Here is a 23,353-nt window from a genome sequence, read left to right as displayed (position 1 = left end):
TCAGCACAGAGTCCGATATGGCGCTCAAACCCACAAACAGTGAGATTATGACCTGAGACCAAGTTGGACGCTTAACCGACTGAGTCATCCAGGCGCCCCCAAAAAAACACTTTAGAAAGCAACTTGGGAGAGTCTGGTAAAGTTGGTATACCTTAGGCAATTCTGCTTATGGGATATATACCCTAGAGAAACTATTATACATGGTAAGAAAACATGATTTAAGGATGTTCACCCCAGTTCAAAAAAAAAAAAAAAAGAGAAAACATTAATAGGGAATGGGTAAACTGCGATACAGTCACACAATGAAGCACTACATATGACTCAACTAGAAAATCTACATGTATTGGATTGGTTAAAACTCAAAATAGGGGGGTGGGAGGGAGGGGAGGGTGGGTGATGGGTATTGAGGAGGGCACCTTTTGGGATGAGCACTGGGTGTTGTATGGAAACCAATTTGTCAATAAATTTCATATATATAAAAAAAATAAATAAATAAAAATAAAAAAAATAAAAAAATAAATAAAAATAAAAATAAAATAAAACTCAAAATAAAGATGAGTGGAAAAAGTAGGTTGCAGAATAGTATCTACTCTACAGTATCACGTTATGTTAAGTTTATAAACACACAAAACAGTGCTATATATTATTGACATACAATTGATATTGATAATATACAGCAAAGCTGTTAAAACATGAAGGGTAATAATAAATAGCAAAGTTTAGACAGCATTTACCACTGTGATGGAGGAAAAGAAAAGAAAGGGAATAGAGGAGGGGTACAAAAGGCTCTACAATTTTATCTACAATGTTTTAGGTCTTTAAAAGTATTTACAGGGGCGCCTGGGTGGCGCAGTCGGTTGGGCGTCCGACTTCAGCCAGGTCACGATCTCGCGGTCCGTGAGTTCGGGCCCCGCGTCAGGCTCTGGGCTGATGGCTCGGAGCCTGGAGCCTGTTTCCGATTCTGTGTCTCCCTCTCTCTCTGCCCCTCCCCCGTTCATGCTCTGTCTCTCTCTGTCCCAAAAATAAATAAACGTTGAAAAAAAAAATTTAAAAAAAAAAAAAAATAAAAAAAAAAAAAAGTATTTACAGAAAATTTTGCAAAATTCTAACATTTGTTAAATTGGGCAGTGTTCAATCTTCTCGGTACTCTTCCATATGCTTGAAAAAAAATTTAACAGGCTTTTGGTCAAATGAAAACATGTACATGTACCAGACAGCAAGAGAAAAATATTTATCTTTTTGGAACCTACATTTGTAAAACTATTCTAGCAATGTCTCTCTGGTGCCTAACTCCCTTATTGTGATAGAAACTTTCAAGTATTTAGGCAGAAACATGCTGTACGTGTCAGAGTCTCCTTTTCCCTAACAAGATTCTTCTCACAGAATGCTGCCCAAGGAACTAAAAAATCTGGCTATGTTGATACCAGTCATCTCTTTTATCAACCAACACAATCAACGTGCCATCCTCTGCCAATATCAGCATAGTTTAAAAATCTTTTAACTTACAACTAAATTATCCCCCTGAGTCATCCTAAGTTTCATCACAGGTCTTATGCAAATCCATACTATGAATGAGCCAAGAGGTAAGAAGACCAAAATTACACCTCTTTCTAGTTTTAACATAATTTTCCCTCTCTGCCCTACATTCTTCAGACCCACACACCCACCGAGGACTCAGTATGAGTCCTCCACGTAGGTGCAGTATTTCTGGATCTTCCAATCCTGGGCAGATTCACGCATTGCGGAGCGTGTCCGTTAGTACCAAGAGGAACTGAACATGGAATTCTGCTTAACCAGCAACCTAGGATGCAAACTCCTAAGAGATAATAAGAGAATGACTTTTCCATCCAAGCATGATAAGTACATCAAACTGAAAATGATGCCCAGGAACAAGCAGTTCCAGAAACAGGAATTCAAATAAAAATGGCTTTGCAACATTCACGGTTGTGCAGACCCAATGGCAGCCTGTCTGTTTTTTGCTACATTTCTGCCTCAGTTAAAAGTACTTTAAAGAGTATACTTGTCCTTTCTCCTCAAAATATGGAAAAAACTACTCAAGTCTCATGAAAATCTTTGAGTTCTTAGCATTACTTATTGAGTGTCAATGTGCATGTGTGTATCTCTGTTGGGGGGTGGGTCCGGGGTGTACGTGGTTCTGTGAGGGGTATCTCTGTGGGTAACTGTTGGGGACTCTCTATGGAGATACACGGAGTCTCTCTGTGGGTGTGGGTATGGGTCTGTGTGTACGAAGGGTCTGGGTAGAGGGGTGTGAGGGGTTCTGTTTCATGTAAGGGATCTCTGGATGTGTTTGTTTTTGTGTATCTGTGCTCATCTGTGTTTCTAGGACTCTGTGTCTATCAAGTATTTTATTACAAGTCTTGTAACAAGCTTTATTATACATATCTACCCTTCCAAAAAACCGGAAAATGATTTTCCTGCCTCTCTACTCTGAGGTTTCAGAAAAGAAGCATGAAATAAGACCAACTGCCAAGCCAGTATTACACAACAAATAAAAAACTAAGGTTCTGGTGGGTACACACTAACACAGAACCAGAGTTGCCTGAGATTGTGTATTCCTAACAAGCTCCCAGGAGATGTCAATGCTTCTGGTCATGGACCAGTTTGAGTAGCAAGGACCTAAAGGATTCCAAACTTAATAAACTGCCTCTAACTACACTTCCTAGGTAGATTTTCCAGAGTATCCTCTGCCGGCATGTATATCACATCAGCGTGAGCATTCTACATCTAAGAAATTACCATTTTGTTTTACATACACATCTCTTGTGAGTTTGTTTTGAATGAGCCTAAGAAGTGAATGACCTCTAAGTGTACTAAAAATGTGAATTTCAGAACTTGTAAAGCTAGAACATGGAAATTTCAAAAAGGTTCTGCTACACTGTGAAACCTGTTGGGTAGGCAGCCAAGTACTTTTCCCAAGGTGATACACCCCATTTCAATACTGAACTCTTCAAACTGCAATGATTCCTGCTTCCAGTATTGCTCATATCACATCAGACTGTATTTATTTATTTTCATATCTAGATTCCCTACCCTCTCCTTGAGAGCAAGAATGATATTTTGCTGATTTAATAGTCCTACCACTTAGCAGTGTTTAGCTCACAGAACATAAAAGGTTTTTTTGCACAAAAGTAGTTCACAATACATTAGGGGAGATTATTAGAGAAGTATTCAGAAGTAGTAAAGGTGCTTCCCTGTTTCTATAATATAGTCCAGCAAAGGTCCTAAAAAGGAATTAGCATTAGACCAATCATCTTTTTTCTTCCTTATACAAACAATAGGTATGAATATAATAAAAATTCCTATTCTATTTCTGTCTCCCAAAGCAGAGTCACCCAAGACTAGACTCAGTCAAGCTTTATCCAACAATTTTATTGAAGAAGACACTTTATTTACCTGGTAGGAAGAGAAGTCTGTCTTTAACCTAGAGCAGGTAATGTCTACCTTTGGAAGATAGAAACAAAAAAAATGAAATGTGAATGCACACAATTATGCAATGAGGGCAAAATTTCTTCTTCCTATAATCTCCTTCTCCCTATTATGTATTCAGTTCCTGGCAATGACTTAAAAAAAAATAAGGTGTCATATTGGAAAAGGACCACACATTTTTCCAACTTAGTATAACTGCAGAAGGGGAGTTCCTCTGTAGACCACTGCTGCATAGGATGTGTATCTGAGGTATCATCGAGGCTCCAAATTCTATAAAAAAACATAAATCTATATCCACTAAACAAGAACAAACATAATTATGCTTATAAATATGTAAAATTTGCTACAATAGCAAGTGCTTCTATGAATTACTCATTACAAGCACTTAGTACAAGGATGGCAAATTTTTAGTGCCATTCTTGAGTTAAACAGTCTTCAATCAGAAGTTACTTCTATGTGTCTAGGTAAAAGTAAAGAAATGAGAACAGTGAAGAAGGACAAGTTAAAGAGAAAAACATAGAAAACAAACCCAAAAAAGTAAAATATTAAATTTTATTTGGGGACAAATAGATCTATCTTACATCACAAAGTAGTCCCTATCTCGAGGTGCCTGGGTGGCTCAGTTAGTTGGACATCCAACTTCAGCTCAGGTCATGATCTCACAGTTCGTGGGATCAAGCCTCACAGTGGGCTCTGTATTGAAAGTGCAGAGTCTGCTTTGGATTACCTCTCTCTATATATATCTCAAAATAAAAAAAAAACAAAAAAAAAAACAAAAAAAAAACCCAACAACAACCAAATAATCCCTATCTTACATTACAAACAAAATGAATTCCAGATGGACTGAGGACCAAAATATAATAAACACAGCCATAAAAACAGTTGAAGAAAATATAAAATAATTTGTTTATAAGCCTGGGGTAGAAAATGCCACTCTAAGACACAAAATGTTTAAGCCATAGAGGAAAACAATGCCCAATGTGACTATGTAAAAACTTTTTTTCTAGAGAGCAAGAGATTGAGCATGCACGAGTGAGTGGGGGTGAGGAGCAGAAGGGCGGGGTGAGAAAGAGAGAGACAGAGAGAGAGAGAGAGAGAGAGAGAGAGAATCTTAAGCAGACTTCAAGCTTAGCATGCAGCCCGACGTGGGGCTTGGAGCTCAATCCCACAACCCTGGGATCATGATCTGAGCAGAAATCAAGAGTTGGACTCCCAACCAACTGAGCCACCTAAGTGTTCCTTTCTTTCTTTTAAATTTTAGAAAAACTTCTAAAATCATAAAGTCACAAGTCAATAAGAAATAAAACAGAAAAAAAATACTTGCAACATATACATAATTAATATCCAAAACATAAAGAATTCCTACAAGCCAACATGAAGACGGCAGAGATCTTCCTCTAATTTATTCACTGCTGTATCCCTAGCACTTGGCACATAGTAGTCACTCATAAATACTGTTAAGCAGAAAAAATGCTAATAAAAACAGTAAATGATTTTCCTCATGAAAGATGTAAATCCAGTGGTTGGTAAAGATGTGGTGAAAAGGTTACCTTGTTTATAGTTAATTGATGTGTAAAATGGTACTACATTTTTGAAGGCAGCATTAAGTTTAAAATGTAGGGGCACCTGGGTGGCTCAGTTGGTTGAGTGTCTGACTTCGGGTCAGGTCATTATCTCACAGCTCATGAGTTCAAGCCCCGAGTCAGGTTCTGTGCTGACGGCTCAAGGCCTGGAGCCTGCCTCGGATTCTGTGTCCTCCTCTCTCTCTGTCTCTCCTCTGCTTGTGCTCTCTCTCTCTCAAAAATAAATAAACATTAAAAAAAATTTTGTTAAAATGTAGATGTCTTTCGGGGTGCCCAGGTGGCTCAGTGGGTTAAGTGTTCGACTTTCTGTCAGGTCATGATCTCGCAGTTCACAAGTTCAAGCCCTGCGTCGGGCTCTATGCTGACAGCTCAGAGCCTGGAGCCTGCTTCACATTCTTTGTGTCCCTCTTTCTGCCCCTCCCCTGCTTGTGCTCTGCTTCTCTCTCAAAAATAAATTGAAAAAAAAATTTTTTTTTTAATTTAAATAAAGAAAGAAATAAAGAAATAAATCGTAGATATCTTTCAACATCAGAATTCTACTTTTAGGCATCTACCTTAGAGAAACATTTACACATGCACACACACAAAAATGCATACAGGTAATTACAACAGCACTGTCTATAAAGAAAAAATATTAAGTTAAATGTGCATCAACAGAAGAATGATTTAATAAAGAACAATGCTATGGACTTCGGAAGTCAATTCAGGGTTAAAAAGACTTGAGATAGATCTGTGTATATTGATATGGAAAGAACTCCAAGTGAAAAAAAAAACAACCTGCAAACATATAGTATGCTTTATTTATGTACAAGTTATTATAAAACTACAAATTTCTCTATGCACAACTCTGAATGTAAGGTCAGAAAAAAAAAGTCAAGAAAGAAATTGATAGCAGGAGTCACTTCTGAGGAGGGCAATGAGACTTGCTGAGGGCCAAGGAAGGACTTCTGCTTCATTAGACTGAATTATTTTGTAAGAAAATACTTAGGCATTACTTGTGCAATTAAACACAATTTTTTTAAAAGAAAGAAAAAACAATGTAAACAATGTAAACATCTTAACTAACGTAAGAAAACAAGAATATATTTTGGGAATCAGACAGAAAGATAAAAATACCCACTTTGTTCATGTTAGTTTTGAAGTGCAACCGCAAGTAGGCATTTGGACACACACAAAATTGGCATTCAGGAGAGGGATCTTGGCTAAAGAAATAATTTGGGGAGTTGTTGGGATGTAGATGATACTTAAAGGCATAGGAATGATGTGGATGATTTAGGAAGAAAACACAATGGAAAGAACAGAGGGCTCAGGATAAAGGAGAAAGCCAACAAAGGAGACTGAGAAGGAGCACCCAGAGAAGTGAGAGGAAAACAGTAAAGGGCAGTGTTGTGGAAGCCAAGAGAGGAAAGTGTTTGGGTAAGAAGTTTGGGTAAGACCTACCAAGAGGTCTTGATGAGGACTGAAAAATCAGACCACCATGTTTCCCAGTCTGATGGATATTAGCAACTTTAGCAAGAAGATCTTATTCTGGTCAGAGCATTAAGGTAGGAGTGGGTTAAAGAGTTTGTGGAAAGAAAAACTGTATATAGTATGTGACGAAAACCCCTTTAAGAAGCTTAGCTGTGAAAGGAAATAGAAAGGATAGAAGCAGAAAGGAGATATGGGGGGTAGAGGACAGGGTTTTCAAAATGGGAGAGATTAGCACAAATTGGAAGACTGTAGGAAAGGCTTTAGTAGAAAGAGAAAATAATCAAAGGAAAAAGTTCTTTAAGAAGACAGGAGAATGTGGTAAGAGCACCTGAAAGAGACAGGTCTCTGGCAGAATGAAGGATGCTTCCTCTATCCAACAGGAGGTAAGGAGAAAAAGATGAGCCCCAATTGCAGGTGGGTTTGTCAATTGGAGAAGTATAAAGATGAAGGCATTTCCTTTGGGGGGGGGGCGGGCTTCTGTTTTTGTACTAAAGTATAAGGCATATCACTGATTTAAAAAGAACACATGAAAGACGGGATATAGAGATGGCCTGAAACAGTCATTTGCAGTGAGTAGGAAAGTGAACTTACTAGAGAAATGTGTAACATTGTTAGGCAATGCTGATTATGCACACGAGGTTGACAATTATGAATTCACAGTGACATCAATCTGCTTGGTTTTCTGATTTCCTCTAACAACTCTCAGCTCCATGGTTCAACTCTCAGAGCGGAAAAGCTGCTTTGGGACTACACAGCTAAAAAGAGCACCCCAAATCACACACAGAATGGGCTTGGCAAAGATGTGATGGCTAATGTCAAGCAGGAGATGCTGCAGCTTGAGCTATACCATTACAGTTCTGGATACCAGGTGCCACACGAACAGGGCCCCCATTGTTGCCCCTGTAGCTTGATCTTGCTGCTAGAGGCTGATACTACATGGGGATTTACTGACAATGGAGGGGGAAGTTGTAGAGGACATGGTGGAAAGATTTGGGGGAACTGGATTAGCTGAGAGGATGAAGAGAGTGGTAGGGAATGAGTATTAGAAAATAATGGGTAACTGGATGTCAGACAGTGATTGAGGTAAACAGGGATGTGAGGCATGATGGTTTAGGCCTTCTCTCTGAGAACAGATTCTGAGATCCCAAAGGTTGCAGAGTGGTCTTAACAGCAGCAGCAATAATTTAAGCAGATTTCACATGGGAGAACAGTCAGAGATGGAGGGGGCTGGCAGTGTGGCAAAGCCTCCCACTGTTGCTATGGGCATCTCACTAACCCCAAAGGCATCACAGATTGGCAAAGCCTTGAGCAAGTTAATTATTCTCTTTGAGCCTGTATTTTCTCATCTCTAAAATAAAGAGAATAATATTCATCTGATAAAGTGGTGATGAGGATTAAATGAGATGAGATAGCTGCCGGGCAGAGAGTAAAGTATTCAGTAAATGGTAGCCACAAGTGAAGAGTCATAACTGAAGCCAAGGGAAGAGCTTCTAAAAAAAGGTAGTCAACAGCATCAACTCTGTTAGAGTGATCAAAAAGGTTCACATGGAGCACTGCAGGAGATTAAGTTTATAGGGAAGATGAAGCCAGTTTTAGCCTCAGGTTACTTAACTCTCAATGACAGCTCTGCAGTATTCAGAAAAGCTTTAAGGAAAAGTCTGATTTATACTCAGAGAAACTCAACCAGCTCTAGAACCTCTGTCTCCATCCTTAATATAGGTTCTGAGCCAAAAAAAAAAAAAAAAAAAACCCAAAAAACCCTGGGCTCCAAACCAATACATTTCTATTGATAGACCCTTAAAGAAAAGGATAGGAAATCACCAGCTATTAACGCCGTCCAAGTGTCCAATGTCCAAGAAGGAAAACGGCTAATTGAACTGTTGCAGAATATAGCTGGAAAAGAGGAGACTGCAGATCATACACATCATGTCTTAAATTATTTAGTTTAATCAAAATAGTTTTAGACTCAGAACCGTTACCAAAAAAAATTTCAATCCACCACTTTCTCCTCAGCTCTGCTCTCTCACTCTCAGGCCATAGGTCGTTCACAGTATAAAAAGCTACTACAAATTCCCGAGAAACCTGATCAAGCTTACTTAACCTCTTAGTGGGTAAATGGAATTTCAGCTCCTCTAATTGTACATACCACCTGAACACAATAGCAGGGTGATGGATCGAGGCAACTGTTAAGACTGTTCTCCCATCCACCTCAGTTGTACATTTCTCAATTTTTTAAACAAAGGTACCATGAGAGAAACTGCATATTCTTTATAAACTCAACAAAGAGTCTAAATAAAGTTTCCAATAAATCTTTTCTCCCCCCTTTCATTGTGGGGTAGAGAAACATTTTCTGTAATAAAGAAACTCTCTTTTTCATGAACTATATCCATTTCTTCAATTAGCTGGACAAGACATCAAATACACAACTGCTACTTCAGCTCTGAGGAACCTCCCAGATTCCTAATGTTCAGTCTTTCCCAGGAGTAAGGAGAATAGAATTCATAAATCATACTAATATAAAATAAGGGCTGCATTCTCAGAAAACTCGTAAGTGTTCAAATAAATATATGGTATATACACCATGAAACAACCTCAATAAATAAAAAGAAATTGCCTGTTGGTGAAATAACAAAAACATCCACAAAAAAATATACAAATTAACTAAAATTTAAAAGATTCAATCTGATGGGGCGCCTGGGTGGCTCAGGTGGTTAAGTGGCTAACTCTTGGTTTCGGCTCAGGTCATGATCTCGCAGTTTGTGAGTTCGAGTCCCATGTCAGGCTCCGCACTGTCAGTCCTGCTTGGGATTCTCTCTCTCTCCCTCTCCCTCTCTGCCCCTCCCCTGCTCACACGCTCTCTAAAACAAAACAAAACAAAACAAAACAAAACAAAACAAAATAAAATATTCAATCTGAGCTTTTTTTTTTTTCAACGTTTATTTATTTTTGGGACAGAGAGAGACAGAGCATGAACGGGGGAGGGGCAGAGAGAGAGGGAGACACAGAATCGGAAACAGGCTCCAGGCTCTGAGCCATCAGCCCAGAGCCCGACGCGGGGCTCGAACTCACGGACCGCGAGATCGTGACCTGGCTGAAGTCGGACGCTTAACCGACTGCGCCACCCAGGCGCCCCTCAATCTGAGCTTTGAACAGAGAAATGAAACTTCAACTGAAAAGCAAGAGTCTGGGCTTTTGCATCAGAGTAGAGTTCTATTAGCTCCATCACATTACTAAATGTGGAACCTTGAGACAAATTCCTTAATCTCTTCAGCTCTGTTTCCTCAATAAAACAAGGAGAGCTCATAGGAGGATTAACTAAAACAATGTATGCAAGGCTCTCTGATACAGTACCTGGTACACAGCTGGAATACATAACAGTATGCTTCTCCTTCTAATTTTCAAAACGCCTAATTAGAGACTGATTCACAGAGAAAGTGAGAGTTAAAGAACAGGGAGAAAACTATTAGTGGGACAGAAAGGAAGAGCATATTCTTCAGGTACTCCAGATTTACTTATAACTTTATTTTTTTTTTTTTAATGTTTATTTAGTTTTGAGACAGAGAGCAACAGAGCATGAACGGGGGAGGGTCAGAGACAGAGGGAGACACAGAATCTGAAGCAGGCTCCAGGCTCTGAGCTGTCAGCACAGAGCCCGACACGGGGCTCGAACTCACAGACCATGAGATCATGACCTGAGCAAAAGTCAGACGTTTAACCGACTGAGCCACCCAGGCGCCCCTATAACTTTAAAAATAAGGATAAATTTCTCAGATTACTAATGTGAAAATGCATCATTCATCTTGAAACACCTTTTTATATATGTAAGATGCGCTTCTTCCTTATAATTTTACAATTTTTTGAGGTTCTACATTTGTACATTTATTTTTCTCTCCTATTCCTAGAACCCTGACTCAGACCCTCCTTAACTTTGCTTTTGAATGGCCTAAACCTTAGGGCAGACAGGCATACCTTAGAGGTCACTAAGTATTCTGAAACACTTCTGGGAGAAGGCCAGAATCCAGCATCTAAGAATTTAGAAAGAATCAGTATGGTATAATAAATAAAAAGGACATAGGTTTTGGAAACAAGCAAAGGTTTAAAACAGATTTAAGTCCTAGCTCTGCAGCTTGCTGGATGTATAATCTTGGGCAAGGCACTTTACCTCTCAGAACCCCATTTCCTTATCTGTAAAATGGAGATAATGCCACCTATATCTCAATGTGCTATTGTCAGGATTAGAAAAATGCCTATAAGGGTGCCTGGGTGGCTCAGTCGGTTAAGGGACAGACCTTTTTTTTTTTTTTTTTTTTTTATAACGTTTACTCACTTTTTGAGAGACAAAGACAGAGTGTGAGCAGGGCAGGAGCAGAGAGAGAGAGAAACACAGAATCCAGAGCAGGCTCCAGGCTCTGAGCTGTCAGCACAGAGCCCATGAGGGGCTTGAACTCACACACCATGAGATCATGACCTGAGCCGAGGTCGAGGTCGGACACTTAACCAACTGAGCCACCCAGGCACCCCTAAGCGACAGACTCTTGATTTCAGCTCAGGTCTCGATCCCAGGGATCAAGCCCCATGTTAGGCTCTGCACTGCTTAGGATACTTCTCTCTCTCTCTCCCTCTGCCCCTTTCCCCTGCTTGCACTCACAAGCTCTTTCTCTAAAATAAAGAAAAAAAGAAAAATGCTTCTAACATTTCCTGGAATATAAAAGGTCAATTGATGGTAAACCATATTAGGATCATTCTGCCAATTGTTTTAATGAACATTTTGCAAGCCTGTACTTTCCTAACTGGCAAAAAGAGTCATACTGCTCCCACAATACCATGCCTGCATCCAAAAGGTTCCGTTTTAGTGATCTATAATTAACCAAATCAAGAGCTTAAAGAATTCAGGGCAAGAAAGAACTAACATGGCTCAACTCATTCTCTGCTGACAGCAACAAATCCAGTGCAAAGTGGATACGTTTGCCAAAAAGGAAAAAGAAAAAAAAAAAAAAGACTGCTCGAACATGGTCATTACCAATACTGATGTAAGCACAAACGAGTTACAGTTCTGAGGCTTGCAGCCTTACTGTCAGAAAGTTTTAACTTTCCTGAAATAAATCCTCTCCTGCCTTGTTTCCCCTGCCGTGAGAAATGTGCTATGACATTCTTATTACCCCATTTTCAAGAACACAGGGAAGAAACCCTCTCAACTACTACTACTGCATTCACTTGAAATTTATCTTCCGATTCCACAAATCACTTCTTACAGAGATTTTTGGTTTGTCGGGTTCACCGAACGTGAACTTATGAAGAAAGACGTTAATACAAATATACAATAGCCACAATAACAAGATCTGGTCCCCACAGCACCGCAAGTTACATGATGAAGGTAGGAGTCAAAGATAAGATGTGACTAAGTAATCTGCATACCATATGCTCATTCTTATTAACTACTGCACTTGGGAATTCTGGCTCTTACAAAAAGTTTATTTCCCTCGTGTGGCTGAGCAGAGTAACTGATCAGAGAAAACTGATGACAGATACATGAACAGAGTAAGGGAAACCATCAACTAAAATGTGACTTAAGATAAATAAGCTTGTATGTGACAGTTACAAAATAAAAGCTACGGTCACCAATTACATAGCCAAAAGTAGCTATTTCAAGATCTAATACCCCCCAATCGCTCCCTACAGCAAAAGCAGAAAGGTGTCAAGGTAAGAATGATTAAATAAACAATCTAAGAATCAAGAAAGAGGCAACAAATCAAAATGTCACACTGCAGTCTCTTAACGAGGTGACTTTCAATCTGGGGAAAAACGGGCAGTCTCGTGCACTTAATTTAGCCAATTCAATATCAAGAAAGTTGAAAATTCTGTCCCCCAAAAGGAGCTCAGCAATGCCTTTGGTTGTGTCATACAGCTGTATCCTTGCCCAGAGTTTCATTTGCTCAACTTCCAGCAAAAGTTGTTTTTTGTTTGCAATTAACGTTGTAAGGCAAGCTCAGCCCTGTCTTCCATAGCCTTGAGGCTGCTGAGTAAATCTAGAATCATGGAACCTACATTTTGATGCTAGAAAAAAACAGGAAGAAGGTGGTTCAACAACAAGGAAAATGGTCAAGAAGCACATCTAGATTTAAGAAAAATAGATTGACATGCTGACCTGTGATTTTTTAACTTCTTTATATAAAGTCTATTGAACTGAGTGTGCCTTTCAGACGAGGTCATGGTGGCATGCACTTAATCCACAGTTGGGGGAGGAATAAAATAAAATCGTCCTTAATAATAATAGCCATCATCTCTTAAGCCCTTGGTACTTGTGCCAAGTTCTATGCTAAAGCCCTTTACAAATATTTCTAATCTTCAATCATATTAGTATTTACATTTTATAACAGAGGAAACTAAGAGATTCGGAAAATTTAGAAATTACCCAAAAGCTAGTTAGTGAGGATACTAGTATTGAAACCCAGGTTTGCCTGTCTGTAAATCCTATGCCCTAAAAGTAATTTGTTAAACAATCTTTACAGTCAAGAGATCTATTCAAATTATTAGAATTCAAATTACAGAATTTTACACAAAAAGATCCCTAATCACAGGAAAAAAATTTGGCCAAAGTGAGAAAGCAACTCAACCAGTCAGAAATATTTCCGATTTCCAGACTCATGCTAGGTACTACCAGCCCTGGGACCTGTGCTGCCTCCTACAATTCCTCCCAGAGGAGTTTCACTCTGCAAATGACCTGGACACTGTCCTAAAGCATAATTAAACAAATTCCTTCAGTCTTACATCTGACATCATCTATCACCTATATCTAGGGAATTAGAATGAAAGGGTTATCTGCTTCATACCTTAATCATGAGACTATTACAACAAAAGTTAGGCTGGATCCAGGGTTCCAATTCAGCTGAGTTTTACACAGTAATACGAATGCAGACTTCACATCACTTTACAGCTCTTCTTCTGATGAAGCAATTAAATATCATTCACAACAATTTAAAAAAAAAAACCATAAATCACTGTGTTCATATTATGCCTTGGAAATTAGACCATAAATCCCTTTTTATGTGATCCATATCTCTGTCTTTTCCGACACTCGCCCGTTTTCCTGTGCTGATTTAGCTTTATGAGAGGTGAGACATACCATGGATAGCCATTGTAAGGGTAATACTGGAATATCACACATCTAAGCTCACTTGGTGTTCTGAGACTACTGGCTCTTCAAAACTATGTCTGAAAGAAGCTGACAGCTGAGACAGCCAGCCTCACCATGATCGCCTTTTCCCAAAGTAGAAGCATCTCTTCCTAACACTTCCAGATCGTAAGGAACCAACAAAACAATCATTCTCTTCATGCACAGTCTAATAATTCTGGTGGCCAACTACTAGGCAGAGGGGAGGAACCTCTGAAGAGAAAAGAGTGAAGAGACTCTCTCCATTACCCTTCTACATTCAGAGAAGATGCAAGGATACTGCAGTATCTGGAATGAAGGGCACAGCATCAGTAACTGCTCTAAAGAAGCGGTTGGCCACAGAAAGGCAGAAAGTCATCATCTGTGCAGAAACCAGACAACTGAGGATTTCAGGGCAGGTTAACTACTACTTACTCGTCCTCCAAACAGAAAAGATGTTTCCACCCTACTGCTGGGTGAACTCTCACAAGCGGTAAGATTTTTCTACACCATCGGGGTCTTTTCCCTGAATAGTCTGGAAAATAACACATGGGAGCATGCTGGGTGCTCAGGCGAAGGATAGTATGAGGTGCCTCTCCTCCCCTGCCTAGTCTAAGTAGTAGCGGAGAGCGCTACCTCCATGTTATTCATAGCGAAGTACTCCCGTGCCACCTGGAGTCTTCGCTCCCCATAACTGGGGGCAGGTGGGGGCATCTCTCAGCGAGTGGGTTTCAGGGGAAAAGGGCTCTCCGGGCTTGTATGATCGGAAGAGAGGGCGTGGAGGGTGGTGCTGCCATGCCGCGACCATCTGCGGTTCCCCCTCCCTCCCTCTCTCCGCGAGAGGCAGCCCGGCCCCAGTACCTTCTTGACTGTGCGCGGCGCCTCGGTGACGGTGCCGTCGGGGCTGACCAGGGCCTCGCCGCCGTCTCGGTGCCGCTGGTGCTGGTGATGAGGGTCGCTCCGCTTCATGGCCGACGCCTGAGGCACTTTCCCGGCGGCTGGGCTGAGAGCGGCGGCGGGCCCCGAGCCCGGGCCAGGGGCCGGGGGCCGCTCCGCGGCGGGGGCTGGAGCCTCGGGGTCCCCGCCGCCTGCCGGGGGGGCCATGGCGCTCACAGCCGACGTGCTCAGTCCCAGTTGCGGCTCCGCCTCGGAGGGGCTCAGGTCTTTCAGCTCCACCTCAGGCACCTTCGCGGTAGCCGCTGCTGACACGACCTGCACCGACATCACCGCCTCCACTGCAACCGCCGGCTCTGACTCCAGCTCCGGCTCCAGCTCGGCCCCGCCTCCCGCCTCCCTTCCCCTTCCCTCCCCCATTCCCCCACTCCTCCCCTCCATCGCCTCCGCTCCCACCCCCTTCCTCCGCCCGCCTGCCCGCCCGCCCGCCGGCCAGCCAGCCCCAGCCTGTCCCGCCCCACCCCGCCCGGCCCCGCCCCGCCCCGGCCTGGCCCTGCACGCCTCGCGCGCGAGGCGCCACGGAACCTGTAGTGCGCTTGCTCCAGGCAGCACGCGGCGAGACGACCGTGGGACCTCAGCCCCCAGCCTACACTGCGCGCCCCCAGGGGCGGGGTCCGCAATGCCTCCTGGGAGTCGTAGTCCCCGTCGCCCTGCCTCTGGCTAGTGGGATACTGTGAGAAAGACAGAGCTCTAGCACCGGGGACTAACTGGAAGGAAAGGACTGAGAGTAGGTGTGACACGACTAAGGGGATGGGGAAGAAAGTCTCCTGAGGAGTTGCGGCTTCCGGGAAGGGAAAGCCAAGAACCCTAGGGTTGGGAAGGTGGGGGAGGAATGACTCCCTACCCTGACAGCGTAAATTTCCTCCGTCTGTACACGTCTGCGATCACGTGACCAGGCATTTAAAGGAAAAGCGGCGGCGTCACGTGAAGAGAGCGCTGGCCTCCAGCTTAAAGTAGCTTGGTTTTTATATTTCTGTGAAATCTGGACCCTGAAACCTTTCTGGACTTAAACGGGAATGTTTATAGAAGTAATAAAAATAGGACCTTACCTGATGTGGCAATTTCTGGCACATTTTGAGTTTGGAAGTTTAAAATCAGTCTAAAAAAGTAGTTAGGTATCACTAGGCCGAAATTTAAAAACTAAGAAAAGAAAAAAAAGAAATTTCCAAACTAAGGAATAACAGGTAGCTTTAAGCGAGGCCAAATCTTCTGACCTATTGATTCTACTAGAGAAATAATATGAAATTCGAATAAATACATAAGCGGAGAGGAATATTAAATAAATGTGAGCAGTGACTTCCTTAACCGATGGGCTTTGAGATGATTTTTTTTTAACTTTCTTTGTACTTTTATGGGTTTTTTTCCGAGGTTTTAGATTGTTTATTGATGCCAAGGTAAGTTTGCCAGATCAAACTTTTATGTTAAAGGGTGTAACTACAAAGACGTATACTGGTTTCATTTTTAGTGACAAAAAGATACTGAAACTGCTTTAATGTCCAGCGATAGGGGAATGGTTACAGCCTTTAAAAGGAAGTTTGCGGGGCGCCTGAGTGACTCAGTTGGTTAGGCAACCTACTTCGGCTCAGGTCATGATCTCACAGTTTGTGGGTTCGAGCCCCACATCAGGCTCTGTGCTGACAGCTCAGAGCCTGGAGCCTGCTTCGGATTCTGTGTCTCCCCTTCTCTCTACCCCTCCGCTGCTCATGCTCTGTGTCTCTCTGTCTCTCAATAATAAATACACGCTAAAAATTTTTAAAAATAATAAAATAAAAAAATAAAATCAAGTTTGCAGGGTGCCTGGGTGGCTCAGTTGGTTAAGCGTTCTACTTCGGCTCAGGTCATGATCTCACGTTTCATGGATTCCAGCCCCACATTGGGCTCTGTGCTGACAGTTCAGAGCCTGGAGCCTGCTTCCGACTCTGTGTTGTCTTCTCTCTCTCTGCCCCTCTCCTGCTTGCACTCTGTCTCTCTACCTCTCTCAGAAATAAATAGTAAACATTAAAGAAATGTTTCAAAATAAATAAAAATAAAATCAAGTTTGCAAAGAACTTTTTTTAATGATGAAGTGAAATAAATGCGTATGATAAAATAACATGCTAAAGTAATGTGGAGACAGAATTTCACATTCCATAAGATTATGGAATATATAAAATATATGAAATAAATGCTTATGATAAAATAATATGCTAAAACAATATGCAGTAGACAGAATTCCACATTCCATAAGATTTTACTATGTAAATAATATTAGGAAAAAATACATTCAAATGCAATTGAGTGACAGATTATGGGTTAGGTTATTTCTTCTCTATTCTCAGAGAAACTGAGGCAAAGGGGATCTTCTAGTTTTATGGTTGTTCAGAGAGCAAGCCATAGCCCTGATAATCCCAGAATACCTCTGGACATGTATAGAGTAACTACATTTTCCCTGGCAAAGAGGTAGAAATCATCAGCCTTGACCCCCTACTTCCCTGTGCTACTGCTCTCTTGGGAAATCTGTTCATTTGTGGAGTTGTTCTACCCCGAGTGGAGTCTTTTGTATCCTGGTCTTCACATTTATGCCTAACACTGTGTGTTGGAAGGCATCTGAGGATTGCTATTTCTACAAAGCCCACAAGTCCACCAGACCCAAGGGCTTCTTAAGGTTTCTCTTCACACTGTGGCTTTCAGAATTTCCTTCCTGTTCTAAAGAACCAGCCTAGAGCTTCATCCTCCAGCTGTCGGAGCAGAGATTAACAGCTCTATAAGTGATTTCATTCTTCCCCCTAATACACAAGGGACCTGTGGTACAGCCACCTGGCATGTGTCGGAGTGCATGGACAGCAGCTGCCTACCTGGACTGCCACTAGAATTGATTACTGAAGGGAGGAATTAATTCTTCAGTGAGATGTGGTTACAAAACTTAAGGAGCCGGAGCACTGGAAGGAAAGTGATATTCATCCTTTATTTATCCAGGCACCATCCACCAGTTAGAGCCAAACATCAGGGCACCTTCGTCAACCATTCTCAACTCCGTCCTCTGCACTTGCTGCTTCTGCCATCTTTGTTACTGAGGGACACCAGGCACCGTAGAAGAGGGAAATACCATCCTGGAGACAGGATGATTATGCACAAGTTTATGAAATTATTTTTTTTCAAAGTTCAAAAGATACAAGAGTATTTACTGAAAAGAAAGTCATCCTCAGTTCCTCTCTCTGGATGCAACCACTTAAGTTTCATCTGCATCCTTCTGGAAATATTCTATGTATTTATGTATATATTCTCCTTCTTACAAATAGTGGCCATGAGTCTTGCTTCTTTCACTCACCGATGAAGATAGCAAACCCAGAGAACTACGTATAATTGGAAGGTTCTTCTAATCCTCACATTGCAAAAAATAATGAGATTAATAGTTGAAAAAATGATTTACTCAGAGGGGCGACTGGGTGGCTCAGTCAATTGAGCATCCAACTTTGGCTCAGGTCACGATCTCCTGGTTCGTGAGTTCAAGCCCTGCGTCCGGCTCTGTGCTGACATTGTGGAGGCTGCTTCGGATTCTCTCCCTCTCTCTCTCTCTCTCACTACCCCTCCCCTACTCTCTCTCTGTCTCAAAATAAATAAATAAACTTAAAAAAAAAAAAAAGATTCACTCAAGAGTCACTTCAGATTTAGCAGCAGATTCAGGGCCAGAAGTCAAAGTTCTTTATATTGTGAGATTACCTGTCCAGTAAGAAGTATGGAGTTGGGCAGTCACTGAGTACATATAGTCCATGACTTCTTACTCGATATGGGGGGCCTTGTGTTTCTATATACCAATCTCCTTCCTCTGGGTTAGGGTCTTATTAAAACTTCACCCAGGGGCACATGGATGGCTCAGTTGGTTAAACATCTGACTTTTGATTTCGGCTCAGGCCATGATCTCATGGTTCGTGGGATCGAGCCCCACAATGGGCTCTGTGCTAATGGAACGGAGCCTGCTTAGGATTCTCTCTCTTCCTCTCTCTCTCTCTCTCTCTGCCCCTTACCTGCTCTCTCTCTCTCTCCCTCTGAATAACTAAATAAACATTAAAGAAAAGCTTCATCCAAATGTCCCTACAATGCTCCATCTATGTATTCTTCCGTTTGCAAGCTGCATGCTATCTACAGATATCAGGTGGCCTTTATACTCCATTCCCCACTTAAGTCTCACCTTTACTGGCTTTCCTATTAATCCATTCAGGAAAGGTTTGTGATTCAGGGGCAAACTCATCCCAACTACAAGCAAGTGCTGCAGGCCCCTCACCGCCAACTGAGCTATTGTCTATCCCTCATGACTGAAGAGGCTACAGCCAGCAGTTTATGAAATATTTAGATTTCAGTTCTTCCCTACTTGGCTCTTTCAGCTGCCAGACCTTGGCAAGCAGGAATGTATGTTCCATGGGGGAAATTGGAAGAACTTCTGAGGTATCTGACAAACCCAAGAGAGAAAACCGGAAGATACTAACATTGAGAATTCTCTGGAGGAAATAGGCCGGCCAGATCCCCCTTGGTGAAGACCACACCCATGTTCACAGAGTTTCTAGAAAAACATTTAGTATCACACTCTTAAGTATGAGCAGACAGACAGTCATCAGATACATGAAGAAAACCTTCGATGCAAAAGACAGAAACCAACATAAGCAAGGAGAAAAAATAAATAACAAAGAGGAAACAGAAGCAATGCATCAAGGAGAAATCAAGACCAAAAAAATAAAATCATTAATATCCTCAGAGACTTCAGATATTGTATTTGTGAAAGAACATGCTATTTTAAGAAGTGAACATTCGGAAAGCAAACATAAGACTTTTAAATGAAGCGCGTAGCAGAAATTTTTAAAAACTCAGGAAATAAAAAGAGAAAGAAATTAAAAATAGGAAAGGTGCATTTTCTCTCTGCTCAGATTGTTGAAGAATGGCGTCTTGTTTTATGGTTTTTAAATTTGTGTCTGTCTAATGCATGTTTTAACATAACAGATGGAATGCATTGTGTAGCTACAGTTTTCTGGAAAAGTTGGCCTTTTAGGAATTGTTTTTCCAATCTTCAATAAGTTTTTTCTTTAAATTAAAAAGAAGAAGGAGGAGGAGGAAGAGGAGGGGAAGAAGAAGGGGCACCTGGCTGGCTCAGTCTGAAAAGCGTGTGATTCTTGATCTCCGGGTCATGAATTTGAGTCCCACGCGAGTGCAGAGTTTACTCAAAAACAAACAAACAAACAAAATCATTTCGAGGGCCAGTTGGAGAAGTCCAACATCTGAATAATATGAGTGCCAAAAAGAGGCAACAAAGACAATGGTATGTTTGGGGGTGAGGGGTGGGGAATGTGATTCAATGAAATAATTTTTTAAATTTCCCAAAACCAAAACATAAGAATTTCCACAATGAAAGGGGTCATTAGGTACACAGCCCAATAGATGAAAATAGACTCACGTAAATATACATCATTGTAAAATTTCAAAATTCTGGGGGGCGCCTGGGTGGCTCGGTCGATTAAGCGACCGACTTCGGCTCAGGTCATGATCTCACAGTCCGTGGGTTCGAGCCCCGCGTCGGGCTCTGTGCTGACAGCTCAGAGCCTGGAGCCTGTTTCAGATTCTGTGTCTCCCTCTCTCTCTGCCCCTCCCCTGTTCATGCTCTGTCTCTCTCTGTCTCAAAAATAAATAAACGTTAAAAATATATATTAAAAAAAAAAAGAAAAAAAATTTCAAAATTCTGGGTGGGGACAAAGAGACAATCCTTCAAATGTCTGGAGTGGGTCGAAGAATAACAATTTTACAAGCGCTCAAGAGTCAGAAAGATACTGAACTTCTTAAAATGAGTTTGAGAAGCTAGAAGACAATTCCATTAAATACCACAGACCCTCTGTTTGCCTTCCCCAGAGAAGGAACTGAACAATCAGCCAGTGTGGGAGAAAGGCAGTCATCTGACTATTCAGAGTTCGGGAGGGGACCAGGGACCCACCCTCCTGCTTTCATTTCTACCTACTGAAGTGCCTACTTACTGCCTCCAATGCAGAGCCTTCTGGGGGTGCTGCAGTAGAAGCTTTCTTAGCTTCTTAGCTTAGTAAGAATATTTCTTATTTCTTACTGCTGCCTAAGACTTTGCTTTTTCAAATCTGCTAAGTTACCCATCATCCTTTGCTTTCCAGCTTTCAAAACTGTGACTATTACCTCCTCCCTTCTACTTTTTTCCCCCCTGCCTATAGGCAAAGATTGAAAAACAGCTAAATCCTGATCCTCTATGTTGAAAAGTCAAATGGTAACACCTCAAATGAACATTCAAGAGATGGTATTACTGAGGTGTCTGGGTGGCTCAGTGGGTTAAGCGACTGACTTCAGCTCAAGTCATGATCTCACGGTTTGTGAGTTCGAGCCCCGTATCGGTTCTTTGTTGTCAGCAAAGAGCCCACTTTGCATCCTCTCTCTCCCTCTCTCTCTGCCCCTCCCCTGTGCAGTCTCTCTTTCTCTCAAAAATAAACATTAAAAAAAAGGAGAGAGATAGTATTATCATGTTGTTCAGACATATGGAAGTAACATAAGAAGCATCTAAAATAAATTGGTTAAATAAACCACACCTGAGTGGTTCGGTCGGTTAACTGCCCAACTCTTGATTTTGGCTCAGGTCATGATCTCACAATTTGTGAGATCCAGCCCCGCATGGGGCTCTCTTGTGCTGACAGTGTGGAACCTGCTTGGGATATTCTCTCTCTCTCCTCTCTCCTCTCTCCTCTCTCTCTGCCCCTGCACCTCCATCAAAATGAATAGACATTTTAATAAAATAAAATAAAATAAAATAAGATAGGTTGGCTCCCAAGAACAGGAAGTGATGGGGTATCCGGTAGGAGTCAGGTCCCAAGACAGCTGTTTTAATCAACAAGACCTGTAGAACGATTTGACTTTTCCAATTATATCTTCTGAGTAGTGGGAATATGGGTGTTTATTAGGTTGTTCTTTGTGCTTTTCTGTATCTTTTCAATTTTGTAGGTTAAAAAAAAAACAAAAATGAAATTCCAGCAGGCAGAGGGAAGGGTTGGGTCAGTGGCCAGACTGCTTCAAAGAAGCCGGGACCAAAAGAGGCAGGCCTCCCAACCTAGGAAGATGCACGACTGAGCTGAGATGGGAAGGGACCCAGTGGAACCCGTGAGGGAGGAAACTGCTGCAGCAGCACTGAATGCCTGGAGACTTCTGTTCTCAGGGCAGCAGCCAGATCACAGGGGGTCCCCCAAACCAAGCTCCTTTTGGACCCTGAGGTATTTCTTCCAAGGACGTAGTTCAGGGGCTTTGGTAGAAAAGCGACCACTATGAGTCATGAGAGCTGGTGCTCCTATAAAAATACTGCAGGATTTCTTGGCTGTGGGAGTGTCCGGGTCCTGGAACTCGGTCTGCCACCCTCGGAAGCAGTCACAAAAAGTGAGCTCACAGTGCCCTCTCGTGGTTAGAGTCTGTCAGCCTCCATGGCCAGAGGTAGAAAGGTAATGTTTCTGAGCTTTTAAAGCCCACAGTCAACTCCCCCTACATCCCATTCCGCATCCTTTTATAAGTATTTTATTGTAAGTATTCCCACTAAAGAAAGAAGGAATGGAGGGAACGTCCACGGAGATGAAAAGAAAGCTGTCGACATTTTCCTTTACTTCAGAAAAGATCCTTAGACAACACTGATACATTTTACTCTTTTAAATGCTCTTGTTGATAAAGGTCAAAAAATAGCTCTATCACTGCTGAGGGAAGCAGTAATGGCAAGAGTGAGTGAGGTAAGCAACCACGAAGGGGTACAGAGGGAACACAGCGCGGGAAACCTGGATGGGAGGAAAAATCCAAAGTCAGAGCTGAGACTGGAGAGTCTGGACTTGGTAGTCGGGAAGACCTTGGGCCCAGGGCGGGGGGGTCTGTCGCTTACTACCTAGGAGGTTGTGCGCAAGTCATTTTGCTTTGCTGAGCTTATTTCTTCAAAAAACCAGCTCCTCTGATCCTTCTGAATTAACCAAGAGACTGTCAAACGCAGTGGCCAAGAGCCCACTCTGTAGCCAGATCCCCTGACAGTATCCCAGCATTACCGCTTACTGTGTGGCCTTGGGTGAACTATGAAACCTTTCTGTGCCTCACAGATCTGTGGTGAGATTCAGTGAATGAATGCATGTAAAGTGCTTAGAAAAGAGCCCGGCAAGCATTCAGTAAGAGTCAACTATTCTTATAATCATTCACATATAAAGTACCTGGAACGTGATCAGATCGGTATATTAGTTCGCTTCCCCCGGAATCTGGCTCTGGGCAAAATGCTTGTGTCCCCATCACGTGAACAAATCTGGTCAGTACCCCAGAGTCAGTACCTTCCGAGTCTGTGGGTATCACCGCCTTTCCTCCACAGATCCTTTCCACCTGATCCTGAGTCCTTGCAACCTACTTTGCAGTCTTCTACTGACATCTTTTTGGAGGAAGTGGGGCTCACAGGAGGAAGTATGAATTCCTTTGCCCACAGGAGGAAGCTGGCCCTACTGACATCCCTTTTAGGAGACGCCCCCCAAGGGCGCTGGGTGGCTCAATCCGTTAAGCGTCCAACTCTGGACTTCTGCTCAGGTCAGCATCTCACGGTTCGTGAGATGGAGCCCGGCATTGGGCTCCAGGCCAACAGCACAGAGCCTGTTTGGGATTCTCTCTCCCTCTCTCTCTGCCCCTCCCACTTCTCAAAATAAATAAACATATATATAAAAAAAAAAAAGAAGGAAGAGGCCCCCAGAGGTGGGGCCCCGGATTGCCACAA

At 42.2% G+C, this 23,353-nt stretch overlaps 1 protein-coding gene across 2 annotated transcripts in view; it reads right to left on the bottom strand.

The window, feature by feature from the left end:
- Nucleotides 1-14,937, bottom strand: part of AHCYL2 (adenosylhomocysteinase like 2) — a 170,873-nt gene extending 155,936 nt beyond the window's left edge. For both annotated transcript variants that reach the window (XM_030308411.1, XM_030308412.1), the window contains exon 1: nt 14,512-14,937. In XM_030308411.1, coding sequence (XP_030164271.1) covers nt 14,512-14,874 — 363 coding nt within the window. In that variant the 5' untranslated portion in view covers nt 14,875-14,937. The remainder of the gene's footprint in view (nt 1-14,511) is intronic.
- Between the last annotated feature and the right edge of the window lie 8,416 nt (nt 14,938-23,353).

Source organism: Lynx canadensis, chromosome A2, assembly GCF_007474595.2.
Source record: "Lynx canadensis isolate LIC74 chromosome A2, mLynCan4.pri.v2, whole genome shotgun sequence".
Taxonomy (NCBI): domain Eukaryota; kingdom Metazoa; phylum Chordata; class Mammalia; order Carnivora; family Felidae; genus Lynx; species Lynx canadensis.
This window is presented reverse-complemented; position numbering and strand designations above follow the sequence as displayed.